Here is a 16,424-nt window from a genome sequence, read left to right on the forward strand (position 1 = left end):
TAGCCTGAGCATGGTACCGTCCCACCGCACTGCTCCCCATGGGGCGCCACTGAGGGCTGCCCCCTTGCACGGGTGAGGCATAAAATGCAATTTCGTTGTGTGCAGTGTGCAGTGTTCACTTGTGTGCTGTGGAGTGCTGTGTCACAATCACAATGGGAGTTGGAGTTTCCCAATGGGCTTTCACTTTCACTTTTTTGCAGCTAAAAATGGCTATTTTTGGAAATTCAAAATGGCGGACCATGGAGAAGATCCCCCTTTTCATGTATGAAAAGTGCAATTTTTCCAGTCATAATGAATACTTAGAATTTGATGCTGGTAAGTATTCATGAAAAAGGTAACGTTAGTGAATGGGCAGCATGAATTCTGGAAATAAACAACTTAAAATCTCACACAGTGTCCCTTTAAAATTACAGCCGATCGGAAACAGTTTTCTTAGGGCTGGCAGGCCATAGAAGACACACAGGCACAACAGAATGGGATCTGAAATATTTTAAAAAAATGCATTCCAGGAGTGGCTAACCTTGAAAAATGTACACAGAATAATAGTGCATCGAAAGCATCAAAGTATCATTGGACAGCATGGCCCGGATGAATCATTTCTTTTCAGATAGAGAATAGCCTAGTGTAGGCCTAAAGGAGTTATAACGGTGAGCTCCTAACACAAATCAGATCTCTTGATCCGCCCTCTATGTAGTCCGAGATGCAGCACTCTACATACTTGAGGTACTTTATACATATTCCATATTTGCATTAGCCGTCTCTTTGGAGAAATGATCAAGCTCTTCCATCTCAGTTCTTCAGTCCCTCCGATGGGACGGTAAACTCTTTGAGAGCAGCAGCAGCCGTGCAGTGGAGAAAACACCCCGTGGCGAAAAAAAAAAAAAAAACTTTGAATCTTCAATTTTTTAAAATCTTTTTCCGTCTGTGAGGAACCTCAAGGGCAACATGGATCCCAGCGCCCCACCTCATTCCTCTTTCTCTGCTGTGCTGTGTGTGTCCCCTGAAGCCTCAACAAAGCCATCGGCCCAGGGGCCTGGTGGAGGGTGATGGCCAAAGAATGAATGCAGGCAACCTTCCAGCAGAACTAAACAGCTTCAGGGACTTGCTTTGGTGGTGTTGCTCGTGCCACGCTTTCTATTCTTCTTCCTTGCACAATGGAGGCATCCAGCAGCACAGCGCAGCGCATGTCCTCTGATGATGTGACTGTTTCTTGAAAGGTCACCAGAACCCCAGTCGTCTCCTCAGGTTGTGCCCTATTGTTTATGCCAGCAATCCATTATACGTGACTGCACTGCATTAAAAGATGCATATATTATATGCTGCTGCCGACGTATCTGCATACATAATGCATGCAAAACATCAGCTCACTCGCTGGAGCTGCTGGCAACCTAATCACATCTACCGTACATGCATATTCGATCCAGACACTAGGGGTGGGTGCGTTCCAATATGAGACCTTGCGTTCTCCACTTGTGCTTGTGGCCTCATACCAGGCAGTAATACGTCGTGATGACATTACTGACAACAGCATTATACTTCAATATCTCGCAAAAGCTCAATTCTAATGTCATTTTCTCATTTGCAATTGGGATGGTGGATGAAAGACAGTCCCCCAAAAGCGGTTGTGGCTAGGCTGACAGCTGGGAAACTTTATTGTTTTCTCCACGGAGGAGGGGCCAGGAGGCGGGGCGAGGCCACAAGCACAAGTGGAGGATGCAAGGTCGCATATTGGAATGCACCCTAGCAATAGATGGACATGAAACAGACATCACTTTCAAAAGCACTTTAATCACCATTACAAATGCATGAGCCGGACAACATTTCAGCAATGGGTTTCCGTTGGTATGGTCTGTACAAAAAAACCCTCTGATCGGAAAAAAACAAACAAGAAATCAAACAAAAAGCATCAAGACTCAATAAACTATGGAATAAGATCATAGACATGAATCCCCAAAATTAACGTTCAAGCCAATTTATTTTATGTTATGAAAACGTTTCTCTGCCTTTTTCATACAACAATCCTGCCATGATGATGTTGCGGATATTGCGGGCCTTTAAATCATGCCGGCGCACAAAGCAAGCCCTTATTACTGGTCATCCAGTGTGACAAATCTCAGTCATTACAACGTTTCCAACGCACAATGCGGGAATGAATGGGCATGTCAACTATTGGTGAGGAAAATGGTCGGCCCATTATATTACAAATGTCTGTAGACGCTCAGCACTTGAGGACAGGACAAAAAAATCAAACAAACAATATTTAGCGCTGACAAGACAAACACAAAAGACTCAAAACTTCAGTGAAATTCACCGTCATGACATCCCTCAGAAACAGAAAAAGACGATGTGGTGAGCTGTGTGATCTGCGATAAGTGTATGTCTCATTGAACAGTCCTTTTGAAAGCCATGCAGGCCTGATAACAAACCCCCATGTGGTGATGATCAGTACAGCCAACAGGGAGGGACAAAGGGGTATATTGTCCCGGGCCCATATGGGGGAAACATGGGGCCCAGAATTACATTGCATGTACTGGATAGGGGGCCCTTTCAGATGACTTTGTCCTGGGCCCAGCATAAGCTGTCAGCAGCCCTGGTGATAATACACTATCCTGCATATCGCAGCAGGTGGGAGAGAGAGGGTGTGAATCAGAGAGACTGCAGGCCATGGCTTAGACATGCAAATGATGACAGACCTTTTGAATAACAGCATGTACCACTGAAATGCAAGAACACACTCTGGATAAACAGATTTGGGCTAGTGTGTTCTTCAAACAAGGATGACAAAAGTCTCAGTTTTCAAACAGTGCAGATTTTTCTATGAACCGTGAAAATCAACATTTGCAGTAGTCAAGCAGATTTGTGTCGTGCTGTTGCCGTCATGTGTCACACTTCCCTCTCTGTTTCCATGTGCATACAGATAACACTGAAATAGTGAACTTTCTTCACATTTGCATGAGGAAAAAAAACAATCACAAAAAACTATGGAACATGTTAAACAAGCAATGAACTAACCGTTATACGAGAAAACAAACACACAAAACCACTAGTGTTCCCACTTCCAGAAGTAACTTGGTTACAGCACTATGTTGCCTGCAGTTAAGAGAGCCTGGTTAAGGGGAATGGACACACATTTCTTCCTTTACTCAGTACGTAAGTGTTGTGATGACACCAGCTATCCTTCCCATGTACAGTAGCAAACAGATTAACTATAAAATTGAATTATTTTACTAGTAGTCATTAAAAAAAGAGCAATTCCATGTTATTGTTTGTGTCAAGTGCCAATAATTAATGGGGGAAGCATATTTTATGAACGCTTCAACACAACAACCCCTTGGTTAAGAGCCTGGCGTCATTGCCTCGATATGGACATGGGTGCTCCAATCCAGTCATTGGTCCCCTCTTGAGAACAGGAGGGCAGGGGGGATGAGAGAGAGGGAGGGATGGAGGGAGGGATTAGAAAGGAGAGGGAGGCGTGATGTTGATGGTCATCATGGCTTTGGTGGTGTGGTCGCATTCTTCCTCCTCCTTTTCTTTCTCTCTCTCTCTCTCTCTCTCCGTCTCTCTCTCTCTCTACAAGGAAACAAGGTGGATATTAATGCCACATGCGTATTAGACATCCTGGGCAAAGTAGTGCAGTGAAATTGCTGCTCGTAAAACTGTGCACAGGGGAGGGGAAGGGAAGGGAAGGGAAAGGAAGGGAAGGGGGTGAGGGAGGGTAGGGGGAGAAGGGAGCGAAGCGTGTAGAATGGCAATGCAGCTGGAGGACAGGACAGGACAGCTACCTGACGGAGGAAGAGAAGAGCACAGCCGAGAATAGCTGATGATGTTGGAGTGTGGTCATTTAAAGTAGCCTGGAGAGGCAGCCCTTCAGGTGGAACAGGGGACGCACTAACAAACAAAGTGTGGTATGCTACCCAGGACTGGTTTACTTAGTCTAGGGATGAAGTGCTTTTAATGTGTTCTGCATTATCCTACATATACCTTTGCTCTGATGAATAGCCGATGTGAGGGGTGTGATGAAGTAGTCTGGTAAACCATCCCTTCAGGTATAACAGGGGACGCTCTAACAAACCATCCCTTCAGGTATAACAGGGGACGCTCTAACAAACCATCCCTTCAGGTATAACAGGGGACGCTCTAACAAACCATCCCTTCAGGTATAACAGGGGACGCTCTAACAAAGTGCTGTACTCAGGACTAGTTTATTACACCAGCGATGAAGTGCACTACATGTTATGCATTAACCTAGGGCTGGGCGATATGGAAAAACCCAATTTCACGATATGGATTACTTTATATCACGATAACGATATATATCACGATATAGCACAATTACATGCGTTTTCAGTTATTCTCTTTTGCTCTTTATTTTTTCATGTCGCAAAACAACCTTTCTTTAAAATGTATCTTTTTATTCTTATTTTTACAGTTACATTAACTTATAGTGTGTATTGTGACAACATGAAATGTAATTAAATGATATTCAATTGTATAAAATTGATAAAATTACTATCACGATATAAACGATATAGGAGAAAGGTCATGATATACACTTTTATATCACGATAACGATATATATCGTCATATTGCCCAGCCCTACATTAACCTCTCCTCTCCTCTCCTCTCCCCTCTTCTCTCCTCTCCTCTCTCCCCCTCTCCTCTCCTCTCCTCTCCTCTCCTCTCTCCCCCTCTCCTCTCCTCTCCCCTCCCCTCCTCTCCTCTCCTCTCCTCTCCTCTCCTCTCTTCTCCTCTTTTCTCTCCCCCTCTCCTCTCCTCTCTCCCCCTCTCCTCTATCCCCCCTCCTGTCCTCTCCTCTCCTCTCCTCTCCTCTCCTCTCCTCTCCTCTCCTCACCTCTCCTCACCTCTCTCTCCTCTCCTCTCCTCTCCTCTCCTCTCCTCTCCTCTCCTCTCTCCTCTCCTCTCCTCTCCTCTCCTCTCCTTAAGTCCAAAAGTAGTTCAGTAAACCATCCCAGCAGTCTATTGTGTGTACCAGAGGGTGTTCAAACAACCAAAGTCTCGTACCTTAGATCAGTGTTTCCCAACCTTTTTTGTCTCGTGTACCCCTAAGCCTTTTCGTTTTGCCATGAGTACCCCCTAAGTCAAGTTTTTAATGTAACTAAGATCCACATATTTGTTGAAATTAAAATTTTCCAAGTTCCCCCTGCAGTGTGCTCGCGTACCCCTAGTGGTACACGTACCCCTGGTTGGGAAACACTGCCTTAGACTGTGACACTAGTCTAAAGATGAAACTCATTATTTAACATGCTATATGCGTTATCCTCCCTTCGTCTCCCCTCTCATGTCCCTCCGCCTGACTCCAGTTGTGTTGTCCTACTACACCAGTGATGAAGTGCATATGAAGAGCCCTTTTCCAAAATGAGATATATCCATTTTATAGAATTTTATAGAATGACATTTTTGTATTGGGCATTCCATTGAAATGCATTGCAAAATTAATTTTTATAGAGGTTTTAAAGTATGTTCTCAAAACATTTGAATGGCAGGAATTCACACAGAGATGATAGGACCTCTTCACAATCAATCCTAATATTAAAATGCAAAAAGTCAAAAATGGTGGATATAGCGTTTTGGAAAAGAGCTCTTCATATATTCCAAGTTATGCATCCATATCCATATATCCTACCTCTCCTGGGTGCTCTCCTCTCCTGTGGTCTTGGCGGCCTGGCGTCGCGGTGGCCTCTAGCCCTGCTTCTGCTTCTTGAGGAAGCGAGCTCGCTGGCCCAGACCCATGCTCATGACGTGCTGGTTCAGCAGCTTGGCTGGCAGCAGAGCCGTGGTCACCCAGCCCTGAGGAGAAGAGGAGGAGAAGAGGGGAGGGGAGCGGAGGAGGAGAGGAGGGGAGGTGAGGGGAGGAGGTGAGGGGAGGGGAGCGGGGAGGAGAAGAGGAGGAGAAGAGGGGAGGGGAGCGGAGGAGGAGAGGAGGGGAGGTGAGGGGAGGAGAGGAGAGGAGAGGAGAGGGGGAGGAGGAGAGGAGGAGAGGAGGAGAGGGGAGGAGGTGAGGGGAGGGGAGCGGGGAGGAGAAGAAGAGAGGAGAGGAGAGGAGAGGAGAGGAGAGGAGAGCGGAGGGGAGGTGAGGGGAGCGGAGCGGAGAATAGGAGCGGAGAGGAGGTGAGGGGAGCGGAGAGGAGGTGAGGGGAGAGGGGAGCGGAGGGGAGGTGAGGAGGAAGTCAGACACACAGGCAGGCAGCAAGGCAGGCAGGCAGGCAGGCAGGGGGACACACAAACACACAATTACGTCAGAGGACCAGAGGGGTATTCAAAAAAAGCTGTTTAAAGGGGCATTCCACCGGTGGAGACATGAATATGTATTGAAAGTGGCTCATATATGTAGTAGAATAGTAGCATACATGTCTAATTTGGTGCCTTCTTGGCTGAGAAAAGGCATAAAATGACTTTTTAGTGCTTGTGGATTTGTGACGACAATCCCCACAATGCATTGCAATGCTCACGTCCCACAGGCCACACCCAGGCCACACCCTGCCAGTGACTTACTGCAGCCTCAATGCCAGTGATTTCAAAAGCACTGGCACACTGATCTGTGATAGGTCTGTTAGCGCATTAGGTACAAGCCCCTATGGGCGAGGTTGAAAGGGTGAGAAAAAGGCTTGTAGTCTCAACAGAAATCCACCTCTCTTACTCTTCCTCCTACAGTGATGCAAAATGACGATTTTTACATCATTGTAGGAGGAAGTGTTAGGAGGTGAATACGGATTTCTCCTGTCTCAGGGGGAATTGAGAGAGTGTTGCATGAGCATTCAAAAGTATGACTGGGTGTCTAGTAATGGAAAGCCTAATGCAAATGGGTGGAGTGTCCCTTTAACCCTTGGAAGGTGTTTGTGTTTTTGTTACATACTGTAGAAGGTGTTCAGGTCATTTTGAAATAGAAAAATAGAAATAGAAAAATAATTTTAAAAGGAAAACATTGTAGCCCTTATTCACCCTCAACCTGCTGGAGAATATTTCTGTGTGTATATGTTTTTGAGAGTGAGAGATACAGGAGGGAGAAAGATAAGAAGACGGTGAAGAAAAAGACTGAACTGTTACTTGTTAACTAAGCTGTTAACTATTTTTTCTTTCAGATTCATGTTTCTCACAGAAAATTAGCCAAAGCCAGTGAATCTCAGTATGAAAGAATAATAACCGACACTATTTTTCTCAACCAAAAAAACTGAAAACAGGTCAAAATGACCCAAACACCTTACAAGGGTGAAGTAGTAAACCAGGTTATGGTAACCTTGAGGTAAACCATCCAATAGAAGAGCTGGGAACCCTCATTTTCTTGATGAAAGACACCTGTAGGCCATCTATTAACAGGTTTACTTTCACTTTCTGTAGGTTCACTGAGCCTGCGATAGCACTTAACCATGTTCTTGAAATACCTCTCAGATCGCCAGCCATGCTTTTGAAATGACTAGCAAAGTTGTTGTGAGTAGAGTGAAGTAGAGTAGTAGCATTTCAACTTTTCACACACTTTTGAAATTTTCTTCTATGATCATGATGGACTACTATACACATGCAGTATTTTTTTTCTCTTTCACTTTTGTACAATACCAAGCACATTTAGTCTCAACTCCAGAACGTTTACAGCTCTTGGCCACAGAAAGCGTAAAAGAAAAAATGTTGTAAAAAATTGTGGAGGTGTTCAAGAACGTCTGAAACCTTTTTGGAAGCATTACTTCAAGGTTGACCAATCTCCATAATGTTGTGTTACAGCTCCATAATGTTGAGCATGTGGCTGGCAGCCGTTGCTCTAGATCAGTGGTTCTCAACTGGAAGTCTTGGGACCCACCATTTTCCACTCTCATTCGGTCGCGACCCAATTTTTTTAGCGTTCAAGTCAATTCAATGCAATTCTCAAAATGTAACCAAGACTCGGATGACTGGTTGCACGCTATCTATCTCGCATAAACATTCTGATTTTTTCTATGACGACAGATGACACAGAGTTCACTAGCCTATCAAAATATAAGTTGAAAATTGTTGCAGGAAAAGTTGGATTTCTTTTTTTAGAAGTAAGTCTTTTTTTTACACGAAGTCTCCGCGACCCACCCATGACCCCTCTGCGACCCACTTTTGGGTCGCGACCCACCAGTTGAGAAACACTGGTCTAGATCACTTTAATTCTATAGAGATTCTCCATGATGACGGGAGGCAGATGGTCATTGATGTTTATTACAATATTCACCAAGTCGCGCATCCGGGCTTTTCTCAAATTTTCACCAAAATCAAGCGCCCACCATACTTCTCATTTGGGTGGAAGCACAGGAGAATGGCCATTGTCTAACAAAATCAGGCATAGTAGTTCAGATACACTGTGCTCTTCCGTGTGGTGCGTCTCCAGTTGAATAACTTATAAGGTGAGAAGGTGGATCGCACTCGGGTTCTTCTTTTCTTCTTTTTATTTTTTATTTTTTACATAGCAGCAGAAGTGTAGACAAACGTTTCGGCTGTTGCCTTTGTCAGTGTCTCCTGCATGTCTGGATCTGAACAAGGCAACAGCCGAAACGTTTGTCTACACTTCTGCTGCAATGTAAAAAATAAAAAAGAAAAAGAAGAAAAGAAGAACCCGAGTGCGATCCACTTTCTCCCCAACAAAATCAGGCGCCCACCACTCATTTGGGGGAAAGCACAGGAGAATCGCCATTGACATTGTCGAACTCCTGACCGACAGTCACCGCTTTCAGCACCACCTGGCGGTCTTCCAAAACTCATCGAACTGCAGTTACACATGCACATACCTAACCATCGTGTCTCTTCCTCATCATGATGGTTGTGAGGCAGGTATCCATTGATATGGATCATTTTACTTCTGATGGGCTGTACATATTTCGCCTCAGCTACATACTGTACGTCCGTGACATATGCATAGTGTTATCACTCCACATTGGAAATATCTTCAAGTTATGTAGGTTGTATGTAATGTATGTCTGTATATAGGCCTGTGTCCTCTGTTTTTGTCAGTTGTGCAATAGTTTTTTGATGTGATGTTATGTGTATGTTTGCTCAGGGATAAAAAATGAATTTCAGTGTAACCTGACCATAAAGTATAATCGTATTGTATCGTAACCTGACCATAAAGTATAATCGTATTGTATCGTATCGTTTCGTATTGTAACCATTGTTAATGTTTTCTCTTGCTCACCATGATGGCGTGGGGCAGGTATCCGTTGGTCTGGCTCTGCAGTCCCACGGTGTTGAGTGCGGCCGCCACGTAGCGCTCAGGGGTGGGCTTGTCAAACGTCGCCCGCCTGATCTTGCTCAGCTTGGTCGCCACGAAGAACGGCAGCACGCTCTGGGGATCACAAGGCAAAAAATGTCAAATATACAGTACAAGACAAATATACAGATACAAAACAATCAAGTTACTCTACTCTACTACTAATACAATACAATACAATACAATACAATATATTACGTTCGGCGTGACAGTCCCTTGTGTGGGTCCAACAGAGAGATGCAGGACTTGCAATCAAAAGTCTGTCTGTTGAATTCAGAACCAACAGCAAACATTGTGGAGCGCTGTCCAAGTGAACACACCTTCCACAGCCTGACGACAAGTCATGTCATTAAGTACAGCAATCCTTTCACAGGCTGGGCTCGATGTGCAAATACTACATTTGTCCCACAATATAAACGGTTATGAGTAATGACCACTACTGATGAGGGCTCTAAAGATGAGCTTACACTGTGCGACTTTTGCCCCGATTTTGCACCGATTTGGCACTCGCACAACTTTTTGGGAGTCGGGGCGATTTCTTGCTCAATCGCAGGTGGATTGTGAGTCTCGCATCGTGCAGTGTACATGGGGTAACGACAAGCGATTTCTCCTCACGATCGTGCAATCGCAGGGTCGCAAGAAAATCAAAACTGTTTGAAATCCTGGTCGTGCCTCGTGACTAAATCGCACAGTTAAAGCAGTGCTACGGCCCGATTGGACACTACACATGCACAAGTTAATAGGGCTGCGTCCTCATCTCCACCTCAGGTGCGCATGTTCCCTCCTCTGCAGCCCCAGGAAACACGAGTGTCGTGTCGCACAGTCGGACCATTCTGCTCGCGTCTGACCGTCGGCTCGTATAGTGTGAGGCCGTGAGTCGTGAGATATGAACTTTTAAATCACGAAATTTCCTCGTGCAGTGTGAGCAGGAGCTTAATACCCACGACTGAAAATATCGCACAGTGTATGCCCGGCTTTAATTAACTTTTTTCATCACCAACTAAAAAAGGCTAGTAGATGTTAATCCCACAAGCCGAACACACACAACCCAAATGGGTCAAAGTGGCTGGTAAGTTGAACTGAAATTTCACCAGCATTTGGCCGGTTGTCAGGTGTTAATTTAGAGCCCTGCTACCAAAACTACAAGACCCACTGACTGAGGGGACAAACGGCTCAGCTGTCCAAGGCAGGGCTTGACATTAACTGTTCCGCTTTCCAGCCACTGTGGCTAGTGGTTTTCCCGAGTCACTAGCCATCCAACTATTCTACTAGCCACAAATTTGTTTTTGTTTTTTTGTCATGGCGCTGTACATCTACCTCAGAATACGAGGTGCTTAAAGCAAGAAGATGAGTGCATGGGTCTCTACACGGAAATAAAACAAACAAATAGAAACTGAGTAACTGAGCTTTTTCTTGAACTTAATACAAACAATTGATACACAAGGGGCGGAATATGCAGAACATATGCTATTCTGATTGGCTAGTGACACTGAAATTGTTACCAGCCACAGACAAGTTTTACCAGCATTTGGCCGGTTGGCAGGTGCCAGTGTCAAGCCCTGGTGCCAGGCACTGACCACTAACCGCAGAAATACACCAGCGGCGATGCGATTCAAGCGACAGAGTGTAGCAGCAAGCGATACGAGCGATTGAGGAGACTAGAGTATGTCCGTACAGGCAGAAGGCAAAGCATTCAATCATTCCCATTGGCTGTGGTCACTGACCTCTATACAGTCATTGGCTGTCGCGGCTTGTCGCCGAACCACGTCATAGAAAGTTGAAAAGATTTCAACTTCAAATTGTCGCGCTCGTCGCGCAAATCGCTCTAGTCTCCAGAATCGCTTTTGTCTCTCGACTCAATACAAAGTCAATTACTTCCGTCGCTCGACTCGCTCAGATCGCCGCTGGTGTATTTCTGCAGTACTACTGTGCTTCTACTAGTTCCACTACGTATTACTACTAGTGGCCAAATTGTAAAAATAAAATCAGGAAGGATGGTGGAGTTTACTGGCGCTGATGACAGAGTACATGGTAGCAGACAAGAAATATGTATGCATGCACATAAATAAATCAATAAATAATAAATAAACAAGGGAAGACAAGGCCTAAGGCAGAAGCTGTACAGAAATGGAGCCTCAGGAGGAAAGAGTATCTTCGAGGGTGAAAAAGGATTTTGATTTTATAGTTTGAGATCATAAAAAGTTGTCTCCAAGAGAAATTGCTCGTAAAATATCCCTCCTATTATTCCATGAAATTTTATGTCAGTCTGTTTGATTTCAGTGTTAGACAGATGGGATCCAGTCGAGCTGCTTCCTAAATCTTTGAGCCGTGACAAACTTGAGAAACGTGTCTTCTTCCCCCAAAAAACTTCCTGCAAAATTAATTACTGATGCGGTGCTGCTGTTTCTTAAAAAGTCACTCTGATTAATTATTTCTGTGTGCATGCTGATTAAACATGATCAAGTCAAAACCTCAGGGAGACGCCACAACACTTTAACAGATTAATTACAGCCATGCCTGCCTGTGTTTGTGGCGCACGTGCAAAACCACTGCTGGGGATGAGGTCAAGACTATGCAGCTAAGCAGGTTTTGTTTTGAAGTGTCTGCCAAAATGCCTGCAACTTTACACAGTCTTTTTTTTCCTTTGAATGTTTTTCACTTCTGAGTGCCAGTGATCAATACAAACATGATCATGTCTACTGAACTATGTGTTGTGAAATCAGATTTTCTTATTGCTCATAAGGCTACCCTGCTTGTTGCTGCTTGTGTGTAGGAATGCTGCCCAGAGTGTTTTTTTTCTTCAAAAGGTAATTAGCAGCATACAGAAATACACAGGATACAGAGCACGAGATATTAAACATGTAGTACAAACTTGCATATTCAGTGATTAGGCAGATCGCACACACACACACGCACGCACGCACGCACGCACGCACGCACGGAGAGGCTAGTGCCCCCCCCCCCCCCCCCAAGGCTAATTTCTCAACACATTTACATGGACAGTGTCATAATTACAAGATAGGAATTAAGGACAACATGTCTACCAACTGTACTCAAAACACGACAGATGATTTTTCACTTTTGGCCAATCAGGGGCCCCCTGTCAGGCAGGTGGGGGGTGGTGGCGGCGGCCCTAGGCTGCAGCCATGTCTAGCCTGTGGGGCCCCCTGGCAGGTAGGGGGGGCCCTAGGCTGCAGCCATGTCTAGCCTGTGGGGGCCCCCCTGGCAGGCAGGTGGGGGGGCCCTAGGCTGCAGCCATGTCTAGCCTGTGCGTTAATCCAGCCCTGCTGGCCCTCACCAGAGTAATATTGCACAGCAGTCATCACACATCTGTCTGTGCACTGCTGACCACACACCAGGTGTGAAGTCAGGAAAATGAATTGGACAGCCAATTAGAGCAGGAGGGGAGAGGAGGAGTGCGATGTGCAAATTGAGTGAGGCATGCAGGGGATGTTTTTGCTTTGGGACGCTGGGGAACTCTCAACAGTAGAGCTCTCGTCTTCTATTATAAGCGCTGTGAGATCACACAGAGTCTGGGCTGCAATTAAGCTTGTGCACAGGTGTGCTCTAACAAGACATTGTCATGACAGATACTGATACTGCAAGCACTAGGTCCCTATTACATGTACTGTAGGTCAGGTCCGAAAAGCCAAAGCGAGACATGGTATAGTTAATACTTAGTCTGCATATTATGGACCTTGTCTATGATTACTGGCCATTTTCAACTATACACATAAAAAAGACTGATGATCAGACCACTTTTAGATTAAGCCATTTTAGGGCCAAGCCCTTTTTCAGAAAGGGTGCCCTCTGCCTATTAAATCCTAAATCTCAGCCTCCGAAGCACATACAAACATGAAAGTTGCATTTAAAAGCTAGGACCTTCGTTTTTTTGCATTAGACTGTGTTCATTCAGCTCTAACATACCCACATTTTAAATTTAAAAAACCCTCAAATCTCAAGAGCCTGAATGCAGCGTATATGTGTTTCCAGGCTAAAATCCTAGAAGATCAATGGAGTTAAAATATACCTGAACAATGATGCCTTTCTTCTTGTACTCAGCATTGAGCCCACGAGAGAAGAAGTCCACAAATGCCTGAAAAGGACAAGGGTCGGCTTAAGGTTACATTAGGTGGGTTAAACAAGCCATTCAGTAATGAGCACACAAATTCCTAGGACAGAACATACTTCTTAATTAGTCATGGAGCATATTGTTGTTAACCAATTACCATAGCCGTTTTCCTGTGCCAGCATTTCAAATATGTCAGAAATTTACCATGAAAAAAAAAGTTACAAAAGAAAAGTTGATTATACTGTATGCTGGCATATACAGTTCTACAGACATCTATACAGCTCACGGTGCATACACACCAACGGTTAGAAAGCATGAAATCAAATCATGCCTTGCACACAGGAACACGATGTAAGCGCGCCGCATGTCCGTCCCGACCGGACATGTCCGCGTTGCTCCTTGAAAATAGAATTCAAGTCTATTTTCCTGCGCTGACGTCCGCGTTCAATGCACAGCTCCCATTGAAAATGAATAGCTGCTCGCTGCGTGCTGCATTCCAATCTGCCTGCCTTGGCTACAAACACTGAAAGTGCAGATTTCACATGCTTCTCACCGAGGCACCGCTTTCCTCTCATCCCCCAATGTTTGTTTGTTGCCCACTACCGCACACTTTGTGTCCCACGTGTGTGTGTATGTGTGAGTTTTTTAAATATCGACAGTGCCTTCGTGCTAATGATTAGAAGATGCTAAGCAGATGTTAAAATAAAGATGTGCTAATTCACATGGAGGAGCAGAAGCAAACGGGAGAAAATGGAATGTTATTGTGTCCACTGATCTGAATAAATAAATAATATAGCTTACTCGCCAGTGGTTGTGTCCTAATGTGTTTATGATTTATTTTTTGCTGTTTATCTAGTTCCATGTTGATTCATTTGTATCCTTTGTTTAGTTGTGATTGTTGTCAATTGACAAGTTAGTCACATAAGGGAGGAGTTCTTGTTGTAGGCCTATAGGCTGTTTTAGGCTACCTATGGAGGATCTTACTTTAAGCATATATGAGAGGGTCTCCAGTAGCCTAGGCCTACTGTGAATATGCTCTAGACAACTTGTCTTTTTAACATTTTCTTTTCCTTTTTGTTTGTCGATGTTAAATGCAATCTCTCCCTGAATTGCCAACATGCCGGCAGCTTATAAAAAAAAATCCACCTTTGCATGGAAAACATATGACTACTTTAGCTGCGTGACTAAGCCTAGGCCTACTTACAGTTTAGAATATTATTTGCACTGATGGATTTTTAAGCCTTGGTTTACAAGAGCAGATCACTGATGGTATTTCTGTTTCTGTGTTAATTGACAATTATTTTATCTATTTTGTGTTTATTAATATCTGAATAAACAGTTCAGTTTCTCATTAAAAACCATTGTGTATTACTCAAATTCACCTATTTCAGCTAGCTAGTTGTTATCAAGAGCAAAACCCTTTTCAACATGAATGTGACAACAAAGTAAGAAGGCTAAATAACTTTCAACTTAAATACATGCTCCGATAGGCCGGTATCGGTATCGGCCAGTATCGGTATCGGATCGGAAGTGAAATAAAATGTCTGTATCGGATCGGAAGTGCAAAAACCTGGATCAGAAGACCTCTAGTGTGTATGTACCATTATACATCTGGGGTGAGTTTCTCAAAAGAGAAGTTGTTAGCCTGTTAGCAACTTCGGTAGTTGCCAATGGGAAAATGCATTGAAAACAACAAAGTAGCTAATGTAGTAAGCAACTTTGGTTTTGAGAAATTCACCCCTGGTGTCTAAACGCTGCTGTTGGAGTTGATCATTCGTACTTGAGACACAACCAGAAGCAAAGCCTGATGTACGTACATAAGTGATACTTTAACAGACATTTAAATGAATAAACAAAAACCATCATCATTATTAAAATGTACCATTTCCCTGTGCTGTATTTGCTTTATTTACTTTCTGTAATCTAGTCATTAATAACTATAAACACCCAACAAGTTGGAACGAGAGCGCTGGCATGGGAAAAACTCAAAGCATCAAGAACAACTGTTCCCAGCGGTGTCTTTGCATACTGACAACACCTCCGGGGGCAAAGAGATGGGGGAAAAAAATCAGATTTTTAATCTGAAAGCCGCATTACAAAAACAAGGCCTAGTTTGTTCACCATTAGAAACCGTTCTGGCATCTTAAATGAAGAGTGAGCATCAAACTACGACCATCTGTTCCCCGAAGAGTACTTCCAAATATGTAAAAAGCCCCCTGCACACAAGCTCTTGGAGCTACAGCAGAGCACTCGCCGGCACGCCCGCCTGGAACTGCAGTCTGCTGCTAAACTAATCTTTTGACAGTTTCTTCAGCAGTTGTTGTTCCTCACAATGGGGCATTAAATGCCATCATTATATTTCGTTTAATTAGCCTAACCTCCCTGTATTAAGACGGTCTTGATTTAAAACACCAATACGGAGAGCTTAAGTTCTCTTGATTTGCTTGACATTTGTCACAACAGGGACTTTTGGTTAGCCTGATTATCGACGTTCAAATCTCTTCGAGACTTGGTCTGACCAATAGCATAACAATTAACGTTTCCCAAATGGCATGGTTGACCCACCTCCCTAGGTTTGCTACTGGTTAGGCTGCAGCCATATCTAGCATGTGCAGATAATTCAGCCCTGTGGTGTTTCTAGAAGATTAAAACATTATTTTTTCTGCTTATTGTACAAACAACAGATTTGAAGTATTGACAGTGTTAAATTGCTTTTGTTTTTTGTTACCTCAAACCCTGACCATCAGGATGAACCCTCCCCACTCCCTCTGCCCTGCTCTCCTTACCTCAAACCCTGACCATCAGGATGAGGTCTAAAACCCTCCCCACTCCCTCTGCCAAGCCCTGACCATCAGGATGAGGTCTAAAACCCTCCCCACTCCCTCTGCCCTGCTCTCCTTACCTCAAACCCTGACCATCAGGATGAGGTCTAAAGCCCTCACCACTCCCTCTGCCAAACCCTGACCATCAGGATGAGGTCTAAAGCCCTCACCACTCCCTCTGCCCCCTCCGCTCGCCTTCATCTACTACACCTCACCTTACCTCACCCTCAGCTGTCTGAAGTATGGCTCAGTCAATCTGGCATACTTTGCTTGCAGTAGACGGAAGCAGGTT

General features: G+C 44.3%; 1 protein-coding gene across 2 annotated transcripts in view; it reads right to left on the minus strand.

Moving 5' to 3' along the window:
• Positions 1–1,768: 1,768 nt before the first annotated feature.
• Positions 1,769–16,424, minus strand: part of hsd17b12b (hydroxysteroid (17-beta) dehydrogenase 12b) — a 63,593-nt gene continuing 48,937 nt past the window's right edge. Inside the window, exons 9-12 of one of the 2 annotated variants that reach the window (XM_063189173.1) lie at positions 13,269–13,334; positions 9,164–9,313; positions 5,645–5,808; positions 1,769–3,399 (exon numbers count right to left, since the gene is read on the minus strand). In XM_063189173.1, the coding sequence (XP_063045243.1) occupies positions 5,701–5,808; positions 9,164–9,313; positions 13,269–13,334 (324 nt within the window). In that variant the 3' untranslated portion in view covers positions 1,769–3,399; positions 5,645–5,700. Of the gene's footprint in view, positions 3,571–5,644; positions 5,809–9,163; positions 9,314–13,268; positions 13,335–16,424 lie in introns of both variants that reach the window. The other variant, XM_063189172.1, reaches the window with a different exon arrangement.

Source organism: Engraulis encrasicolus, chromosome 22 (genome assembly GCF_034702125.1).
Source record: "Engraulis encrasicolus isolate BLACKSEA-1 chromosome 22, IST_EnEncr_1.0, whole genome shotgun sequence".
In the NCBI taxonomy this organism is placed as follows: Eukaryota; Metazoa; Chordata; class Actinopteri; order Clupeiformes; family Engraulidae; genus Engraulis; species Engraulis encrasicolus.